Consider the following 21212-nt stretch of genomic DNA (forward strand, 5'->3'; position numbering starts at 1 on the left):
AGGAGGCCTGATAGAGCCCAGCCTATTCAATCACAAGAAGAACAATATTTTTAATGGCCTCATTTCTCCCGGATGATGCACAGATATGAAATCAGGCTGCAGCTACGGCTGTCATGATCCCATTCTGACGGCTGAACGGTTAGTCACGTTCATGATGCAGACTTTCCTGTCAGGCGCTGCCGCTTGGGGAAGTGACAAAGGGGGGGGAAGATTAGCAGGAAGCTACAAATCTACACGTTACTCATGTGTGAAGGAGCTGCAGCCGGCACATGCCCGCAGGAAGGAAAACAGCAACCCGTGGGTAAAGTCAGTCCAGCCCATCTGACCAGAAAGGAGGACCCTCCGCCCGGGCTCCGGACGGCGGGCGGGTGGGCGGGCGGCGTACCTGTGGTGGCAATGCAGTCAAAGCCCACGAAGGCGTAGAAGCAGGTTGCTGCCCCGGACAGGACGCCAGAGAATCCAAAGGGCATGAATCCACCATCACCAGGTTTCCCTACTTTCGTGTCACTGGAAGAAAAGAGCCAAAGACCATGAACACCCACTTCACGGTCCTGAAGAGAAGCCATTCCGGTCACCCCACCCGCTGCTGGGCAGGGGCGCTCCAGACCCTTAGTGAATGATTCCCGAGACAGCTGTCACCCCACCGGTCACCCGGTGGGCCACGGGCCTCTGCGTTGCCAGGCGCAGCCACAGGCGCAGTCGCTAAGCCCTTTCCAGAAGCATCTTCTAAATGTCAGCTTCGGGGAGGGGGTAGGGACTACGAGATAGGGGTGTCCAACAGGAAAGCGGGAAGAAACCAGTACGTGAGGCCTCTCCCCCAGGACACTCAAACGAACAACATATACTTTAGAACACAGAGCTGCCAACTGGGTGCAGGGCCCCCCACCCCAGGAACCAAATGTGAAGACTTTCCCATATTTACCAGTAACTCAGGTCTCAAAAGCAGCAGAGATACTGAGGTTAAAAAAAAAAAAAAAAAAAAAAAAAAAAAAAAAAAAGAACTGTGTTATTAGTCGACGAAAGCACCTCCTAAGCCCCCACACGCACGTGGTAAGCAGGGATGCCTACGTGGGTGAGGACCAGCGCCTACATGGCTCGGGCACATGGGCGGGGCTCGGGACATATCTGCCAAGGTAACAAATACCCAGTCCAACACATGTTGTAAGTCCTTTAAGATTCAGAAAATAGTTCCAAGGAAGTGAAACGTGAGTCTCTAAATAGTGTGTCCAGGCCCAGAACAGCCACACGGAGCCCGGGGCTGGCCATCACTCAAATCATTCTGGATGGCTCCTCCAGGCCCTGCCTGTCACCAAGTGATTCTAAGCCTCATATGCCCCGGTCCTCTGCCACCTCCTGAAAATCAGCAGAACTCCCAGCCCCCTTCATCAGCCATACGTTTAGCTGGCTGCCAGGCTGCAGGCTTTCTGTCACATGGTCACCTAATACAGAGTCCCAGAGGACAACTGTCCAGCTCTGCAGAGCAAGCTGCCCCAGACCACGTGACTTCCAAACATAAGAAGAGGAGCCATATAGAATATTCCAGTCCTACAGATGTTACAGTTGGGTTAGCAAATTGTTGGCCAAATTTGCTTTCAGAGGGATTTATCAACTAATAAAACAGACAGCCACTTTGGACCCAATATTTCCTAATAAAGACTGAGCCTGGTACGGATTCCTGGAGGGTTCCTGGTAACAGAACCTGCCACTGAGCCACTGGAAATTAGAGCGTGCAGCCAGTCCTCAATCTGGCACCTACTACCGTTCAGTAAGTAGCAACGTGAGGGAAACCCCAAGAAACACACAAGTGATAGACGTAGGAAAAATTGTTGCTGCCAGACTCAAAGGGAAGTTGTCAGTTTAAGCTAGGACTAAAATAAACTCACGACCCAAGTACAAAAACGGCAGCCCAGGACGAGTCAGTCAGAAGCCACAGGACGCACCCACTGCATCCACACATCACAAAGAACATAGAATGCCCTGGTGGGCTGACGCCTATTATAAAAAATTTTAGGCCAAAGCCCAGAACAAAACCGCTGACAGCCAAATCCCTCAGGAGAGAGGGATAAGAAGATAAACGAGGGGCACTCACCATCGAGAAGGCTTCTGGGGGGCTCCTGGAAGACTCTTTCGACTTCCGAACATGGCTAGAACCTCAGGTCTTCGTCAAGACCCAGCTTCCCTGTAACTGTCAGGACAGACAGACAGGTGTGGAAGGCCTCCAGATGCCTACCCGCCTCCGCGGAGCCCTCTAACATCAAGGGCTATGGAACAGCCGCGAATAAGAATAAATGAGCGCCAGGACTGACGAGTTTGCTTTAACAACCGTAAGGCAGAGGCACCCACAAAGGTTTTAAGAATTCCATTTGAAGGGAAGAGGAAAGTGCAGGACATTACAAACATCAAACCCTGGAAAGAGGCCTCGCAGAAGAGGGATAGGGCCAGAACGTGCCTTTGTCACGCGAACAGGTGAAGCGGTGACCGAGCACGGAGCTGGGGATGCCTAGCAGAGCACAAGAACGGCATCCTCCCTCCCCCCTCAGGACCGCAGCGGGGCAGGACTCCGATGGAAGGGGAGCGACACAGAAAGTCTGTCCCTGCATAAACTCCCGGGGCCACCAGCAAGAGTAACCAGATTGCCACCGACTGTGTGTCCCCTCCAGCCGGGGCCCTTCTCGACTCACTGGCCACACGGGTGCTCGGACACCACGTATTGACAACAAAGGACAAGGTCCTCGCGTGCGAAAAGCCCTGCGGGATATGCTAGCAAGGGAAGCACACGAGGTGCAGAACGTAGCTCTCTTTATGTGAAAAGAGAGGGGAATATACATATAAATTACGTATATGAGTTACAAAATAAATGTAAATGTATACTTACAATTGCTTGTATTTATACAAATAAAAGCTAGAAGCTTACACAAAAAATAGTAAAAATGATCACCTATGGCAGGGGGACAGTGAGGTAGATGAAGGAATGGGACAGAATTTCTCAGTGTAAACCTTTTTATAACATCACGACATACGAACCACGTGAAAACATTATCTACTCAAAAAATTAAGTTCAACGTTTAAGAACAGTGTGGGGATTCCGCTCTCGGTGGCAGCCTATCGCTGGGAAACCACCACAGAGCCCATTCTACTTTGCCTCGAACCAAAACATTTTGCAAAGGCTCTTTATATAGATCAATAATTAACCCGTGATCTGCATGCGGTGGTCGTGCCCGCTCGGCATCTGGCAACTTACACACGAAGAAATGGGGAGGCAGGATCGTGCCACCACGTGGCGAATGTCGCCTGGCGACAGAGCAGGCTGAAGCCAGATCTCAGACCGGTGTCCCCTCCCCTGCAGCCGGGGTGACCGGCTCCTGTGCACCCCACTCAACCGGTTACCCAGACGTTAGCAAATAACTGGCAGAGGAAGGAAGGAAGAAACATCCCTGAGCCTGGGGTGAGGACCTGAGAGGGAGCCTCCATGGTGGTGAGGGGGGTCCTCCGCCTGTGTGGCCTTTTCCCACGACATCAGTGGAAAACATCCTTCACCAAGACTCAACCGCTGTCACTTCCACCCACCAACCCTGACATAAACTGCTGGTTGTCCCCAGAAGCCACACCCCCTTCTCCTCCACAGTCCTAAAACTGAATTATTCTAGCTAGACATGGGAACACCAAGAACAAAGACAACATGCTTCTCAGATTCTCCAGCTACAAGGTGTAGCCACTTGATGTCAGCAGGCCTGGTGTATACAAGTCCTGAGAAACATCAGGCAAGTGAGGTGGAGAGGGAGGCTGCTCTTCTACTTTTCCCATTTTCTTCCTGCTGGTGGGAGCCATCTTGGACCCTGGGGTGATCTTGGGAACGTGGGCCGTGGACAAAGCCATCAGAGGGAAGAACCACCAAAGCAATATGCTGGACTGCCTGCAGATGTTCACTTAAGAGAACTACGCCTTTATCTTGTGGAAGCCAATGTTATTTTGGGGTTTTCGTCCCAACTGAAGAGAGACTGTCCAACCAAACCGTCTCAGTAGGTTTCTATGCAGTGCTGTATCTTTACACTTACTACATCTGTTATCCATCTACCAGACTCTGGAGAAGAAAGCCAGAGGGAGCACGTGGCGAAGGCAGTAGGGAACCAGCCAGACTGATGACATTCCTATTTCAGACCAAGAGACAGACTCCAGGTTCACGGGGGCCTTTACAGCCAGTCACGGAGAGAGCATCATAAAATCACAACCCGATGTGGTCAGAACTGCCACCAAAGCCACGCAGGCTGAAGCTCCGCCATGCTTAGTGGTTTGGTCGGGAAAAGCCCTATTGTTTCAAGAGACAAGCAATTTCATGCAAGGCTACATGGCCATGGTCAGAAGTACAAATCTACGGCTGGGGGGCGGGGGGGAAAAAAAAGAAAGCAGTTTAGAGGTTTTAATAAAATGAAAGAGACCCGCAGCACTCTACTGCAGAGGCAGTGTTCCCGAGGCTGGGGCCAGCACAGTTCATCACCACCAGGACACAAAGTGTGTGAGGACAACCAATGCTAATAAATACCATCAGCTGGCGCAAACCATCTCTTCGTAAACACAATAAAATTACATCTCGATTGACAACCAGGAAATAAGACCTGCCATCTATATTTAATTCCTGATCTGTAAATAGCAACCAGAAAGATAGTCCCCCACGTCTCAGAAATCTACTGTTACTTCCAAGCGTATTTGGAACTGGCTTCACTCCAGGCTGAGTTAATGAGCACCAATAAATGTGGCATAACTGCGGCTCAGGAATGCTACGTTAGAAATCCTCATTTCTCAGGGGTGCCCGGCTGGCTGAGTCAGTACAGCATGTGACTCTGGATCTTGGGGTCATGAGTTCAAGCCCCACACTGGGCAGAGAGCGCACTTAAAAAACAATTAAAAATCCTCATATCTCTGTAATCGATTTGAACCATCAACCACATAGTATTTCATGCATTCAATTCAATAGTTTCCTGTAGTGAACTAGTCACGCATCAATGCCTGTCCAGGGACCGGAGGACCACTGGAAGATATGACCGGGCCCTAACCGGAGACCAAGTTCCCCATGACCGCTCAGATCCCCAGCATGGGACCTCATTTCTCAGCCTCCCTTGCAGCTAGATGCAGCCACCTACTGAATTCCCACCAGTGGAATGTTGGCAGAGGGGACACGTATCTTCCGGATCTGCCCTTGAGAGCCCTGGGCATGCTCTCTTTCCCCCCCTTCCTCCTCTGGGACAGCTGGAGCTTGCCTGTGCCCACAGCCCAGGTCTGACCATGCAGAAGAGGACAACATCCTACCTAGGGCATGACGAACAATCAGGTCGACGACCAGGGTTCCTGAAAGCCTGTGTGCAGACAGGATGGCCAGTCAACCTGGTGTGCTCATGTCAGGATCTGAGACATCCTTTTAAAGCCACTGCATTTCAAGAGGGCTCCTTATCAGAGCAGTTTAACCTTTGGTCATAATTAAAGTAGAATCACAGACAAAACCTCACTCCCCCTTGTCCATCCTAGAACCCTAAGATTTACCTGAAAAATCTGACAACAAAGACCAAAAAGACAACATTCTAATTGGCTGGCTTTTCTTTCCTAGGTAATCTGAGCTTGCTGACGAGGCTTCACTGAGGGCCCTGAAAGAGCACAGGTCCGAGAGCAGGCCTGTCACCTGCCTCCCATCCCGGGCATCTTGAGCCAGAGACTGTAAGGGAGATGGGGCCACTGGCTTTCAGGGCTGGTGCACCCCAAGTCGAGGGTGGGAGAAAGAGACCATTATAATCACATTTCAACACTTTAGTCATTCTGTAAGCCTCTGATAAAAGCCTGTGATAAAAGTTTCACATATTTCTTCCCTCTGCATTATTAATAGGAAGACATTTCAGGGTCAAGTGACATCACCACGGTTTTGCAGAGAAAATCTTCTCTGAATGTAAAACTTAGAGGTTGGTCATGAAACAGAATGTGAGGAAAAACAGATAACTTACGGAGTCTGACAGAGATCCCCAACTATGTGTAATTTTAGAATTAGAATGAAATTTGTTTTCCTGAATAGCCTCATCATACAATGTTCTGTCGAGTTCAGAGAAATGAAACCTAACACAAATGTCAAACAAATAAAACACTCTCAGCTATTTTACTGCAAAAAAAAAAAATTAATTCAAATTCAAATTATATTTGTTGAAAAGGCGTATATTGTTCTAGCCGATTACATGCCCCCAATGCATGTGTGTATTGTTAAGTACGAATCAGTTGTCACATGCTGAGAGGAAGACGAACAACTCACTTGTTCAGGCAGAGATGATGGGATGTGTTCTTGAAATCCTCCTCCGTGAGCTGCCAGTTTTTAATCGATCCTTTCACGAATCCTGACACCATTATGAAGCCCAAGACCAGAACGTTGATACAAGTGAATATTTTGTTGACCATGGCTGACTCCTTCACACCGAGAGTTAAAAGTCCTGAAAAACCGCACAAATAAGAACATTTTGCCTGAGGGTGTTAACTTTGGGCCAGGCAAGTCCTTCCTGGGACAGGAACAGGGATCGGACGAGAAGGTGACTTATAAGAAGAATCCAAGTGGCACCAAACCTCCCAAGATTTCTGTGAGCCTCTGGGAGTGGGGATGACTCAGTAATCTTTCTAGAGGTAGGTATCAAAATAACCAAAGTCCATGGGTGGTTCATAAAGCTGTCGAAGTTGGCCTTCCAGGTCAACTCCCCTCTGGAGTTGAGGATGTCACCCAGGGGGCACCAAAGGACTGCAGAGATGGGGAGCACCACGGCCAACCACCCTGGAGAGCAAGCCCCCCACCCAGGGAAGAAGAGAAGGCCTCTCCTGGCACCCTCTCCCCCTCACTAACGTACTTTCCTGGGACTCCCCTCAGTGGGGCAGGAATTTTTTTTTCTCCAAGGAGGAGACACTTTGCTCAGTTTCTTGGTAGAATGAAGGGAGTTCTTCAGATGAGAAAATTATTCAGACTCACTTTGGAATGTTAGCAATGACAACTCTTGATGATTAGGGAACCACGGATCATGTGGTTCATCATCAGACTCAGTGTATGTAAAACAATGTCTAAGCTAGACTAATTGTAGCTCATAAACTCACATTAAAAAAAAAAAGGTAAGTGATAACAATACACAGGAACCATATGACAACACTGTCTCTGAGGCTTATAGGCCACAGGATCACCTTGGGGTGAATGTGCCATTTGGGGACTTCTGTGGTTAAACTCCTGGCTAGCTAAGAAAAGCTTGGAAAGGCGTCCAGGTGACAGGTGACCACCACTTATGACTTGAGACTGTTGCCCTGCCATGTACACCTTTTACACTTAAAATATAAAATGCATTTCACAATAGATTGAATTCTGAAGTGAAGGCAATAGGAGGGAAGTGAGCAATTAATCACAGCGAATACCTCATCGTGTTCTGCCCTGTCTTCTCTTTGGCGTCCCTCCCTCTCATGTTTATGAAAATCTCACTAGTGCGAACTTGATTTCTGATACGTGTTTCTGCCAGCTGGACCAGAATACTGCTGAGACTGGCCTGTGCAAGATGATTTCAATTACATGGTGCGTAAAATAAGGCATGTTGTTTTTAAAACCCACCCAAGGGGCACCTGGGTGGCTCGGTCGGTTAAGCGTCCGGCTTCGGCTCAGGTCGTGATCTCACGGTCCGTGAGTTCGAGCCCCGCGTCAGGCACTGTGCTGACCGCTCGGAGCCTGGAGCCTGTTTCAGATTCTGTGTCTCCCTCTCTCTGACCCTCCCCGTTCATGCTCTGTCTCTCTCTGTCTCAAAAATAAATAAACATTAAAAAAAATGAATAAAAAAAATAATAAAACCCATCCAAGATTTTCTAACCTCAAAGGGGAATTTATCTGCATTCAGTCTAATGCTTACACCGTAAATGCCGCATAGAACAAAACTCCCATCCTCAAGGCTGAGACACAGACAAACATCACTAAGAACAAGCTGCCATCCGCTGCGTTCAAGCAATATTTGGAATTTTAAAATTCTGGACCCACAATTCTGTCAGGAGACTTACCTATTTAAAGGGCGTTTGGACAGCTGTTAGGTGTAAAACCATCTAAGACTTCTCCAACACCCAAGGCACATGGTGGTGCTCCAGACCGACCTCACCCCCTACATCTTCGGGCTGAAGAATGCCACTTTCCTTTCCAAATGCTCATCCACCAAATCAAGGGAATTTGCACTCCTGGGTCACTTGTACAAAAAGCTTGCGGCCCTCACAAAATCCTACTCCACAAACCACTACACAAACACCCGAGACTCCCCTTTAATTAAATGACATGTGGCCTTGACAGCTATTAAAGTGCCTTGTGTGTACCAGAAGCCATTAAGACAAAAAAGACATCTGTATTCGTTATAGAAAGAAAAACAGAAAATGAGGGAAAAGGAGAAAGAGAAAGGGAAGAAACAGACCTAATGGGAGCCTGTCTTACCCCTCAGGCCCCTCAATGCAACCTGACGTGTGTGTGACTGTGGAGCTTTACCTGTTAAGATAAGAATTATGATCACAGCGAATATGTCTGGGTTTTCGGCCAGCACTCCGGGGGCATTCAGAGCCATGTGCATCCGTGAGAACTCCCCGATGGGTTTGCCAATCAGCTCGTCGAACGTCGCACTCCAGGCTCTCGCCACGCTTGAAGTACCTGCCACGAAACACAGGTACCAGAGGAAACTGAAGAAGAACGATTAACGGTATTTGTCATCGAGCTCAGCTCCGCCTCCGCGCGGGGGGTCACAGATGACGCGCTGGAACTTGGCGGTGGCAGCCGGACCCCGGTCTGTGCTAGCTCGGAAATGAGACTCGATGAGTGTCTGCAGTGAAGTGAGAAGAAAGGGCAGCCTTCACGGGCCTGGAAAGAAACACGACTTCCCATCACAACCCAATGTGAGCACGTATACTGTGTCCCAAATCTACGACTGACTAACAAACGTTTTCCAAAACAGCGTTATGACCCTTATCGCCTGAGACATGCTCTGATGGTATGTATTCAACTCTACATACTTTATTTTGTTACTGAAAGAAATACGGGTGGCAAACCATAGCATCGATTTTGAGATCCACTCACGGGGTGCGGTCGGCAGCCGGGGACACCTGGCTCAGGAAGCTCCTTTTCCAAGACCCTGGGACAACAGAGCTGATGGTCCCCGTCCACAGGTGAACGCTGTTCTCCCCGCAGGAGGGGGCCGACGAGACCCACCCAGGCTGACCCTCACGCTCAGCGACAGAGTCACCGGCTCACCCCGGAGCGGGCGTCAACCCGCCTCTGCCACTTGTGTGCCCAGACTGGACTCGCACCGCCTGACTCGGGGCCACGGGTCCCCAGGTGTCTGAACACAGACAACGCCAGCTCCACGCCCCCGCCATGAAGAACACAATCAGATGCGGCCCCTCAAATGCCGACGACTGTTGACTGCGCTCTCCTCCTATCAACCTGAGTAAAGTCACTGCTTTTCCAGGAAATGTCACTAAAATTCCAGTACTCACATAGAGCATTTTCCTTTGTTTCCAAAGGGGGCCTTGTTGGTGACTGTGGTCTGGATCATCCAGAGGATTTGGCCAAAGAGAACTACAGAGATGCGATGTTGTTATTTGCTATCTTGCCGAGTATTTTTCCATCAACTCAAAAATTTAACCATGTTTCTTCATCCTCAGCATCCAGCCTATTATGACTTCTGTCCATCAAGGCCACAGCCCCAGTGAAGAAAACTGGTCTCCCCACCACCTCCCCGACAGAGGCCAGCTCTCTGCTGATCAGACTCTGAAGCCTACTATGCAGGGTGAGGGGTTGCCCAGCCTTCCTTCCTGGCCTACCCCACTCCCTATCTCTGAAACATGGCTAAAAAAAAAAAGAGAAAGACACACACACACACACACACACACACACACACACACACACACACACACATTTTCTAGGAAAAACTGCCCTTCCCTAAAAGCTAAAGCTGAGAATCACCCACAAGGACGCATGCATGAGTCAGTCCCCTACAAGCAAACAGCACTCTGGCAAATAATCTTTCATTTGTCAGTGTGGAAGCCGTGGACAATTCATGCCTGTGGTTTTGCTTTAGGACCAGGTAAATCCTCTGGGAGCATAACAGCCCATTTCAGACAGCTATGTTCCCATACAGAGACTTGAGGTTGTACGAGCATTTGCGGTTCTAAGTTTTGCTGTTGTACTGAAGAAAAAAAAAAAACCCACATTATTAGGAATTTTATTTTTGAACTTAGAAGCGTGAGCTATTGTGGCTGTCATTTGGTACCACAGTCACTGAAAAGAAAGGGAAGGTGCTGCTCAGAGAGCCTGGTGGGAGCCCTCTGCCAGCTGGCCTGGGCAAGTGGCAGTGGGGGCCGAGGCCAGCACCCAGAGGGCAGCACACGGCCCCCTGCAACATTCCCAGTGTGGGGGACACAGGAGCGAGCCAGGACCCGCTCACCACATCCTCCTGTGTTTTGATGATATTACAGAAAGCTTGCTGAAATATAAGTGGAATGTTTAGTGGCTATTTATATTTCTACTTTTAGGAACTGGCCATTCATATCCTTTGGTTATTCTTATACTCAGGTGTTTGTCTCTTTTAAGTTGATATGTTCAACTCTGGTTGTATTCAAAATACAAACAACATAAAGAGAAACACCTTCTCACCTACCAAATTGAGAAGACTTTGTATTTTTAGTGTCTTTGTTGGTTTCTTATTTCTAATGCCAGTGCCCAGAGTCAGCAAGTACATGAGGAAAGGGGCCCCTGGCCATCTGGAGGATCACAGATAACACGGGCCTTAAAAATATATAAGCCTAAGGGGCGCATGGGTGGCTCAGTTGGTTAAGCACCAGCCTTTGGCTCAGGTCACGATCTTAGGGTTTGTGAGTTCGGGCCCTACACTGGGCTCTCTGAGCAGAGCCCACTTCTGATCCTCTGTCCCCCTCTCTCTCTGCCCCTGCCCCACTTACACTCTCTCTCTCTTAAAACTAAATAAATTAACTTTAAGGGAAAAAAGAACGGCTGACATGCTCAACACCAAAAATACATACACAGGCCTGGGGCACCTGGGTGGCTCAGTCAGTTGAGTCAGCTCAGGTCATGATCTCACGGTTTCTGGGTTCAAGCCCTGTGTCGGGATCTGCCCTGGTAGCACAGAGCTTGCTTGGAATTCTCTCTCTCCGTCTCTCTCTGCCCCTCGCCTCCTTGTGTTCTCTTTCTCAAAATAAATAAACATTTTTTTTAAATATGCAGCCCACTGACCTAGACATTCTGCTTCTTAAGACCATCTTAAAAGAAAAAGAAATCATGTCTATGCCCGAAGACATTAAGTGATTAACTGTTTACAACAATAATAACACAACTGGAAACAATCTAAATACCCTACAAAGACATCTAAAAATTTATGCTATATAGAGAAAACTATATAAGGATATACACTCATTTGGAATAATACTGCAGAAAAATCCTTAATAGTGTAAGAAATGCTTACTATACATTGCTTTATCAGTCACGAGACATACTGGACAAAAAAAATACATTTCTGTTTACAAAAATATTAACAACAGCTAGATCCCTAAACTCTTATGAACAGAGACTGTCTTATTCCTCCCTTGGGTCCCTAATATCTAGCATAATGTCTGGCACAGGGGATGGACTCGATGAATATTTGTTGAAAGAATGAATGAATAAGAATTAATTTCTCTGGGTTGTTACACTGGGCAATGTCTACCTTCTGCATTGCGCTTTTCTGTATTTCCCAAGTTTTCTCTATCAGTGGTATGTTTATGCTAGTAATTGCAATCCAAAATACTAAAAGGGACTACGCTCGTTTAAGTAACAACAGCTTCCCATTGATTCTACATCTCTTGTGTTAACAGGACTGACCTCCTGGTTGGTCTGGCTTAGCGTCACTAACAGTCCGATGCGCCTGATAGTTAAAAACAGGGGCACAGACCAGAAAGAGCAGCGATACCCAAAGGCTGCCCCCTCCTTTCATAAAAGGGAAAGGGAACATGTACAACAACAACAGTCAAGGGAGGATGCTAGACTCTTCGAGAGGAGTTAGACTCAGTCCATTTGGGGAGCAAAGCAGAGTATGGCCCGCCGCTTGGAGGTAAAAACAGCAGAGGGGTAAGGGAGCGGGCTCCAGGCCTCCTGGGACGTACCAATGATGTAGGAGAGGATTAAGTTCCAACCAGTGATGAAGGCCCAGAGCTCCCCGACGGTGACGTAGCTGTAGAGGTAGGCCGAGCCCGTCTTGGGGACCCGAGCCCCAAACTCTCCATAGCAGAGGCCGGCCAGCACTGAGGCCAGCGCTGCGATCAGGAAGGAGATGACAATGGCAGGGCCCGCGTCCTCACGGGCCACAGCTCCGGCCAGGACATACACGCCGGCACCCAGCGTGCTGCCCACCCCGAGTGCCACCAGGTCAAAAGTGTTCAGGCAGCGAGAGAGCCGGCTCTCTTCCCGGCTGCAGTCCACAACCTTCCGGCGCAGCATCTGATGGCCAATGCCGAGCAGAACTTTGCACCCCATTGTGCTGATCGACTCTGTGGGAGAAAGAGAATGGAAGCGCTCGTTATTGCCTTTCATTCCACCCGTTAACCTCATCTTATCACAACACAGACGGCCACCATGTCCTTCACTCTCATTTCCTGCTAACATGTTGTAAATCTCAGAATTCCACAGCTGGCTGTCAGAACATCCACCGGCAACTTGGCCCAGTCTCACGCTTACCCAGCATGGATAGAAATGCCCCGAGGCCAGTCTACCCAGCTGCCTGGACTTGGAGGTCTCTGGCCTTCCACATTTACTTCAGTTCTCAATTGAGAGCCTTCTATGGACAGAAATTACACAGTATGAGAACACAAATTAACGGCATTGTTCTTTTCCTCACTAATCACACAGTGAGTGCACCATGTAAAAGAAGATATTATTCCAAGTGGGATGCTACGGAAGGCAAACCGATCCAAACCCAGAGGCCTTGAATAGCAATGACGACGCCTTTTCAGACCTTTCTGAGATCCCGAGGGCAAGAACCAAGCTGCTTCCACTTTTAAGTTAACACAGAGTTAGGTACAGAGGGGAAAAAATTGTTGAATTGTTATAAGTTAGGGTTTTTTTTTTGTAACTGTTACCACTCCAAGAAGCCCTTTTCTTCTGGGCCAAAATATCAGCCAAATGTGCTACATGATACGCTTCTGAGCACAAATCAAGAGAGGGCACGTGTTCACCAATGGTTTATGTCCCCCCACCTATTTCACCCGGAACAAGCCCAGTGTGGGGCCCCAGGATGAGTGCACATCATGGACAGCATCCCAGGCCAGCATTCCAATCCCTCTCCTATAACACACAGGCCAATTCTGCCTGGGCAGCTCATCCCAAGGGGGCGAAGAGGGCCAGCAGGCACTTGGCCAGGATGTTAGCGCCCACCCTCAAACACATGGAACGTAACCCCCCAGACTTAAGGGTATTGCCCACATGACTTCCCTCCATAGAAGGCAGTCTGGAAAGGGCAGAAAAGAGTGGAGAAACCTAACCAACACTACCTCGGCCAGGGGGCCATGGTCAACAATGATAAACATTTGATTAGGTGATGTGACGGGAAGGGCACTTGATCTCTCTGATCTTTCTCCCCAAACCCATCACCCCAGTCTAATCATGAGAATAATATCAGAACGACGACAGATACGTTCTATAAAACACCTGACCAGTGTTCCTCATAACTGTCAGGTCCTTAAGAACAAGGGAAGGTCAAGAAACTGTCACAGCCAAGAGGAGCCCTAAGGGAGACATGACAACTAAATGTAACGTAGGATCCTGAAGTAGAAAAAGGGTAAGGGGAAAACTAAGGAAATCTAAATAAAGCACAAGTATCAATATTGGGTCATTAGTTATAACCGATCATCCACATGAAGGTAAGGTGCTAACAACAGAGGAAACAAACAGAGGTGTGGAGTATATGGGAACTCTTTTTTCTATACTCACAATTTTTCTATAAATCTAAAACTGTTCTAAACTGAAGAGTTTATTTTTAAAAAAACCATGTGCAGAGAGAAGCTATCATCATGACTTTTAGCTACTGAGGTATAAAAAAAATCACTGTTTTTTCATCTTTATTATCAATTGGCATTTACTGACCCAACCTTGCTACAATTAAGTCACCAGAAAACAAAATAACCTAAACAGAAAACGGTAGACCCAGCAAAGTCCACACCTAACCACCTAGAAGACCTGACCTGCTCACCCACACCCTGTGACCTCAGCCTCCGGACGCAGTTTGGTCTGGCACCCTCCCGGCCCCAGCCAGGACCCTCTGTGTCGTCACACAGGAACAGGGGTGGGCCTCTCCATACTTCATCTGACCGACCAAGAGTAAAAAAAAAAAAAATGTTGATCTCAGGACTCAGGAAGTTTTCAGGTAGGATGAGGAGTAACAGTCACGTGTTCTGATCCCCTTGTTCTAAAGATGAAGAAAAATGACTCAGAGAGCCAAGGGTCAAACAGGGTCATGGCGCTGGGAAGGCACAGTGGCCCAAGTGCTCATCTAGGGCTCCAGCATTCCAGGTGGGAAGGAAATGACATCACTGTGCAGTGAGGTGGGGAGGATGTGGGGAGGAAATGAGGAAAGACGACATTATTTGTGGAGCCACAGTGGGGCAGGAAGACCCCAGACACCAGGGTGTGACAGGAGCTGGAAAGGGCAGGGGCTGCGAACAAGGGAAGAGCAGGCACAGAGACCAGTGGCTCACCAGTCTGTTTCAGGCCACATGCTGCTTCCGAGGTGCCCCAGGACAGCAGCGAGCGATACCCGGGCAAGACAGGTTTCCCAGACAGTCAAGATGAGGCCCTCAGTGACCTCAGGTCCCGGAGAAGGCCCCAGCTCTGCTGAGAGAGCCCAGGGCGTGATTCCTCCCGACCCACCTTTTCTTTTCCTCCTTACAGGATTTAGCTGGATTTACTCAACTCGGTTTGTAAATCACAACAAAGCTTTTAGGAAACAATTGCTCGGAAAATGAGCTAAAGATGCACCATTTCAACACCACCGCTGGCAGAAAAAGCAGCGCTTGGGGCTGTGCAGAATGCCTGTAAAGTAACTTCTCGCCATCATTTTTGGCAGGGCGGGGAGTATGTGAAGTAGACAGGAATCTCAAAGGGAAGCGGAGTGTGAAAGGTCCTGGACTGTTGTGCACTTGCATGGTTTTCAAGCTGATCGGTAAATGCAACTGACATGTAGAGAGCGCCTCCCTGCTCCCCACCCTCTCCTAGATGTAGTCTGGTTAATAATAAGTAGATTCTCTCCCCCAAACAATAAAAGCCAGTGCGAGGCAAAGACAGTGTACTTAAACAGCATCCTCTTTCCTCGGCCTCGCAAAGCAACCCGGGGGCCCAGAGGGCTATGACGAGCCTGCCTTCCCCTGAAGGACAGACACATCTGTCTCTGTAATTTACACTCCGTTCTCCGAAGCTTGTTGTCTGGAGCAGAAGGAAAGGCTGCTGGAGCCCAGACACAAGCCAGGAACACACTCTGCACCTCCTTAGGACGGAAGGCGAACGAGAGCCCAGGGATCACCTCAGGCCGAAGTGACCCACCAAGACGTGCGGAGCTGGGCCCGGGGCCCCGTGTGCCTGTGCGTCGCCAGCACGGGGGGGAGGGGGGGGGGTCCGCGCCCGCCAGCCAAACACCCGCTCCAAGAACTCACTTCCTAATGCTGGGAGCTCAGCACCGTCTTCAAAACAAAGGGGGCAGGTTACTGCACACAGAAATTTAGACACAGACATTGGTTTTCAAACATCATGTGGAAAGAGAACTCTGTTGAGAGTACAAAACGTGACCAGACAGACGCAGTTCTTTTCTTTTAAACAGGCACGCAGTGGCTCTTTTCTCTGGGGACAGTCCTCAGCTGTTCCTCGCCCCCAGCAGTCCTGGGGAAAGCGGTCTGTGAACCACTGCGTGGACCCTGACAGGACACCAACCTCCCGCTATTTTTACCTTGGTTACTTTGCTTTGCTTTTCTTCTTTTTCAGTCTTTATTACTGAAGGACAGTTGACACGCAATGTTCTATCAGGACCTTGGTTATCACTGGAAGTACTTACTGCTTGGTTATCTGGGGAAAGGGTAGTAAGCTCAGGGAAGACACTGGAATAAAAATGCAGTCAAATGCTGCTGAGGGGCCCAGAGTTGACAGCCCAGGGAAGGAAGGGTCTCCAGTTAGTTTCTACTTTCCAGGGTAGCTGAAAATGAGATACCCACCATGTCCTGGGTTTATTTTTAAGAAATATCCTTCCTAGCTCCTTAGAAGTAGCATAATATTACATTCTCCAAGTGGCATCATCTGTCAGGATTTTGTACACATTATGCCACCACTTATGTTCGTGCTGAGACCCGAAAGCTCACCATCCGACCAACAGTGAGATTAAATAATACTTATCTGTACAAAACGAATCTAGCCATTCAACTCCCTGCAATGGTGGGTTGTCATGGCCTTCCTGCTGTGGGGGCTTAGACAGAAAGTTGCCACAGTGCTTGGAAAGCATTACCTGAAAATTAGGCTATCCTTTCTTGCGGGGAGGAATCTGCACAATGGTCAACACCTACACTTTTATTTGAGGTTTTGACAGAAATCTTGCAACAGCGAGAGTCTCAGATCTGTCTTACCCCCTGCTCACTTGTTACTAAAGAGCACTTACCTCAGGTGGTATATCCCCTAATAAAAGCAAAGAAAGTGTGTCTCTTTCCCATGGAAATTCTCACTCCAAGTTGTATTCTAGTAATCACTGTGTAGCAATAGGAGTAAAATGATCCAGTGGGTCAGGATTGTGGACATAAACACTGTTTTGAAGAGGTCTGATAAAGGTGGGCAGATGGGAATGTATGCCTTTTTTCAGTCTCAAACTTAATTAAGGCTTGAGGCAGGGAGGGAAGGGATAAGATATAGGCCTTTATACTAAGTTCGTAAACGCCGTCCTTTGAAGAAAATCTTAGCACTGAAATCTTTACTAGGTTAATGCTTTCACTGCCCCTTTTCAGTGGTTTTCAGAATGGCCCAGGCCCCAGATGATCTGCTCCCCCCCCCAGGGGGAGCCATCCAGAGTGAAATCCATGTGAAATCTACCACTCCCACACCACCTACACACACTGGGGTCTGCCTCCATAGCAGGCTAGAGGCAGCAGGTCCTTGCCAGGTGCTGGCCTTGTGGGGCACCACTAACGGGTGGGCACACAGAGCCCATTAAGTGGCTTCAGCTTCCCTAAAGCGTGAGCAGCTGGCCCATCACGCGGCGGGGGGTGTGGCTGCCCCAAGGCACCACAGAGGGCCACAGAGGGCCTGCAAGTCCAACATGGAAGGGAACGGACTGCTCACAACTATGACCTGCAACCAGGCAGCAGAAGAGGTCCAAGAAAAGAGCGTTCTAGGACGCAGGCTGTGGTGGGAGAAGACGAGACTCCCAGGGAGGAAAACAACCTGCTTTGGAGGAAGTACTCTTGCTCTCAACGTCAGATCCACATCCCCCAGACGTTAGGAGACCCAGAAACAAGAAGTTAAATTAAAACAAAACAAAACAAAACAAAACAAAATCAGAGTGTAAACAGGACCAGCAGACCAGTAAAGATGGAGATGTGAAGAAGCGCGCATGAAGCCATGAAAGGAGGTGCAAATGACAGAACCGAACCGGAAGTATGGGGCCGGGTGGTGGGTCAAGAGCGATGCAGCAAGCAGGCGACGGGCAGGGTTTGCCCTAGGGGCTGACTCACAACCACGCATCCTCCTGGGGGAAGTGGGAGTCCATCAGCCTGCGGTGAGAGATGACTTCAGAACCTGGACTCTTCTAAAGCCCCCAGGCAAACAAGGGACATGCCGGGGATCTAACTAAATTCCACCAAAGGTCACTGATCTCACACTGTTTTGATGCCCTGTGCTCGACCCAGTCAGGGTTTATGGAAATGCAGAAAGCCACAGTCCTACCCCAGGAAGCGGAGTGTGGGGGCGGGAAGAAATGAGCACACACGACGGCTCCGGGAGCTGGGCCCACAGGGTGACGGGACTCCAGAGGAGGTAGAAATCTACCTCAAAGGCCACTTCAGGTTTCCCCTGCTATCCGTTCGTATGGAATCTTTCGTAAGTGAAATGGGTTAAAGCAAAGAAACAATAACCATTAATCTTCACGGAAAAAATTTTGAGCATTCCCAGACCCAAAAGAATCACCTCTGTTAGGCTTTTCGGACACCCTAGCTAGGACACATCTTGCTAACGGATGCACAAAGTAGGTCGAGATAAAGCAGAGACGCTCACAGACACAGTTCAGAGCTCTGGTGAGGCTTGATGCAGGGGACAATTCCTGGGGAAAGAGCGTGGCTCTGGGCACTCTGGATCTGAGCAGCCTCTGTAACAGCTCGCTGCAAAACAAATGCTGAATGTTATTCTGGCTTTTCGCTTCTTTTGTATAAGGAAAAATCTTCCAATTACTTACGGTTAACAAAAACCAGGTAGGTCCTCGTAAGGGCGAAGCATATGCACAATGCAAACCTTCAAAGAGTGTGGGACACCTGTGCTTTCACGGGAAAAGAGGTGTGGTCTCATCAAGCAAGGACAGAGGCATAAAGTCCACAGGTCCACCTACTAGTGCGCTTGCTTCCATCAGAAGCTCAGTCAGAAAGATGCTTTATGCTTTTCTATCACAACCCACAGCTAATGTGGCTTCTCACTGGCACGGGCGGGCACAAGATCCAAGGTGATCGCCGAACCTCACGGTGCCCAACAGTCCTCCAGACCTTGGTGACTTTAACACCTTGGCCATCTCAGAAAAAGCCCCAGCAGCCCTGCCGCCCATGGCCTACCTCCTTCTACTGATGCAACAGGGCTAAATGCAGAAAGCTGCCAGAGGCCCCGTCAACAGCAACGTACACAGCCCGACACACGGCCATAAGCTCTAAGTCTGCGGAGCGGGGCTGCTGGACAGAGGGGTGGCGGGGAGGCAGGATGGCAGAGGTTCTGCCTCAGTGCCGACTTCCGGGCAACAGGGGGACAGGCCCGGGAGGAGGAGGCCATGGGGACCCCGCTTAGGTGCACGCCGATCCGGGCAGGACAGCTTCCAGGCACAGGGCGGGAGGCAGCCAGGGAACAGCACACTACTCTAGGAGCTTCCAGTGCAGAAACGGCAAAGAACAAGGCAAATGAGGACGGAGAGACTGACCGTGAGCACAGCACCAGCCTCACAGCCCGCCAGGAAGCACTAAGGAGCGGGGAACCTGGCTCCACGGTGGCCATAAGTGGTGTCACCACCCCACGAGCTCGCACCTCGCAGAGGACCAAGCAGATAACCCCTGGAGCTGAGAGTGGACAACACTGTTAATCAAAGAACTAAAACAAGATCTGTCAAGTACAAATCTGTTGCCGAAATGGTGTGCAGGCAGAGAAGTGTTTTCGATAGCTTTAATGTCCTGGGAAAACATCAAGCAAACAAGTATATTATTATGTATATCATCCCAGTGAGTATGTTGGGGGGGAGAGGTGTATGTGTAAAGTACCAAATTACTGAGATTACCTTTCAGATTATGGGTTGTTTTCTTCTTTTCTGTATTTGCCATACTATCTGTAATGAGATGTGTTACTTTTTAAAGCAGAAAATAACAGTAGTAATAACAACTAACGTTTGGGGCACTGGCCAAACGAAAGGTCCCTTCCATAAATTCACGTATTTCACCTTCACACCACTTTATCTGGCCAGCAATACTCTGCGTTCCAGAAAAAAGGGAACCCAGCATTACCGGACTCAGGAGGATCAGGTGGGGAGGTTTTTTAAATAAACGACGCCGCCTGGCCTACCACAGATCAAGTCACTTCTGTCACATTCCCCCAGGTAACTGGCCCAAGGGCACGTAGTCGGCGAAAGATGGAGCCGGGGCTCGAACCCAAGTCTTTCTGCCCCAAAGCCCCGCACTGTCCTCTGAAGCGGGCTCTCCGGGTGGAGGGGAGGGGCGCGGAAGGCGTGGCGAGGTTGTAGACGAGTGGGGACAGATGGCCCAGCTGACTGGCGGACAGGAGAGCCCCCGATGTGTCCCACCTGAAGGGCCGCATCCTAACCCGCCTCCGTCCCCCAGCACCCAGGAGGCATCATGACGTGCAGAGCACCCACAGGGGACACGCGGGAAGCATCGGCTGACTTCAATGGTAAGAAACTGACAGGAAACTCCATCGTAGGTAATCACCACCATAACCATCAATAGCTTATGAGGGTCTCTCAATCAAAGGAGATTTTATTGGCTGAAGAGTTCATGGTTTCACTTGCTAAAGAGCACCTTTCTGTTTCTCTAAATGAATATAAATGTAAAAAGCTGCCAGTTGGGTTAAAATCCACCCTAAGCAGCACAGTCTTGTCTACTAAGATTTGAAACAGTTCCCATTTTCTTCACAGACACTTTCTGCTATGGGGTGTATTCTATCTCCCACCTCCCTTCTCGCCCCAGCTGAGGACAGCTTTCCCACTCCACTGGGGGACAGCTTGAGTACCCGTGACACCCTCTGCCTAGGGTTTTCTGAGGTCCAAATTCATATCTTTAAGTCAGGATTTGGGGTCTCTGTTTCCACATCTAAAGATGAGGCAGTACCGCTGTCCTACTGTCGCAGGGCGCTAATGAGGGTTAAATGAGATGATGCATTAGGGAACACACTGGAAGGCCAAATTCGTTCTTCTTCGAACGCCAAGAGCTCCTGTTTTTGCCTCGCTGGTAAGCACTAATTCCTCACATTTCTAATCTTTCTTCAACATCTCGGTTTGTCAGCTGTCTCTGCCTCCGAAAGCAGAAGCAGAAAACCCTATCAGTGAACGGCTCCCGTCACGACAGCTGTTGTGGTCCCTCTTGAGAGGAGGCTGTGCCACAGATGCTGTTGTCTTCTTCACTAGGCTCAAATCTTTTCAACATTGTCCACTCAACTTGAAGAAGGACATAAAAAACAAGAAGCCAATGGGAGAATTGTTAGGGACATTTTCACAAAACCCAGATACAATCTAGAAATGCTCCTTCTTAAGCCAGCAGGATGTGATTAGACAGTATTTGGGTCTCTGGACGGTGTTTCCATCACTCAGGAAGGTTGTGCTGTATCAGGAGAGATGCCCTGACCCTGTGTATAGAGCTGCGTTACAACAAAAACATGTGTTCTCTTGGGAGGTCAGAGCTTCTTTGCCACATGCCTTTAATCA

General features: G+C 49.1%; 1 protein-coding gene across 3 annotated transcripts in view; it reads right to left on the bottom strand.

Moving 5' to 3' along the window:
* The window catches only part of SLC7A1 (solute carrier family 7 member 1), a 79804-nt gene that overhangs the window by 13753 nt on the left and 44839 nt on the right, over positions 1-21212 (bottom strand). For all 3 annotated transcript variants that reach the window (XM_045466930.1, XM_045467101.1, XM_045467019.1), the window contains exons 3-6: positions 12175-12558; positions 8513-8671; positions 6287-6461; positions 386-507 (exon numbers count right to left, since the gene is read on the bottom strand). In XM_045466930.1, the coding sequence (XP_045322886.1) occupies positions 386-507; positions 6287-6461; positions 8513-8671; positions 12175-12544 (826 nt within the window). In that variant the 5' untranslated portion in view covers positions 12545-12558. The remainder of the gene's footprint in view (positions 1-385; positions 508-6286; positions 6462-8512; positions 8672-12174; positions 12559-21212) is intronic.

This window comes from Leopardus geoffroyi, chromosome A1, assembly GCF_018350155.1.
Source record: "Leopardus geoffroyi isolate Oge1 chromosome A1, O.geoffroyi_Oge1_pat1.0, whole genome shotgun sequence".
NCBI classification, from domain to species: Eukaryota; Metazoa; Chordata; class Mammalia; order Carnivora; family Felidae; genus Leopardus; species Leopardus geoffroyi.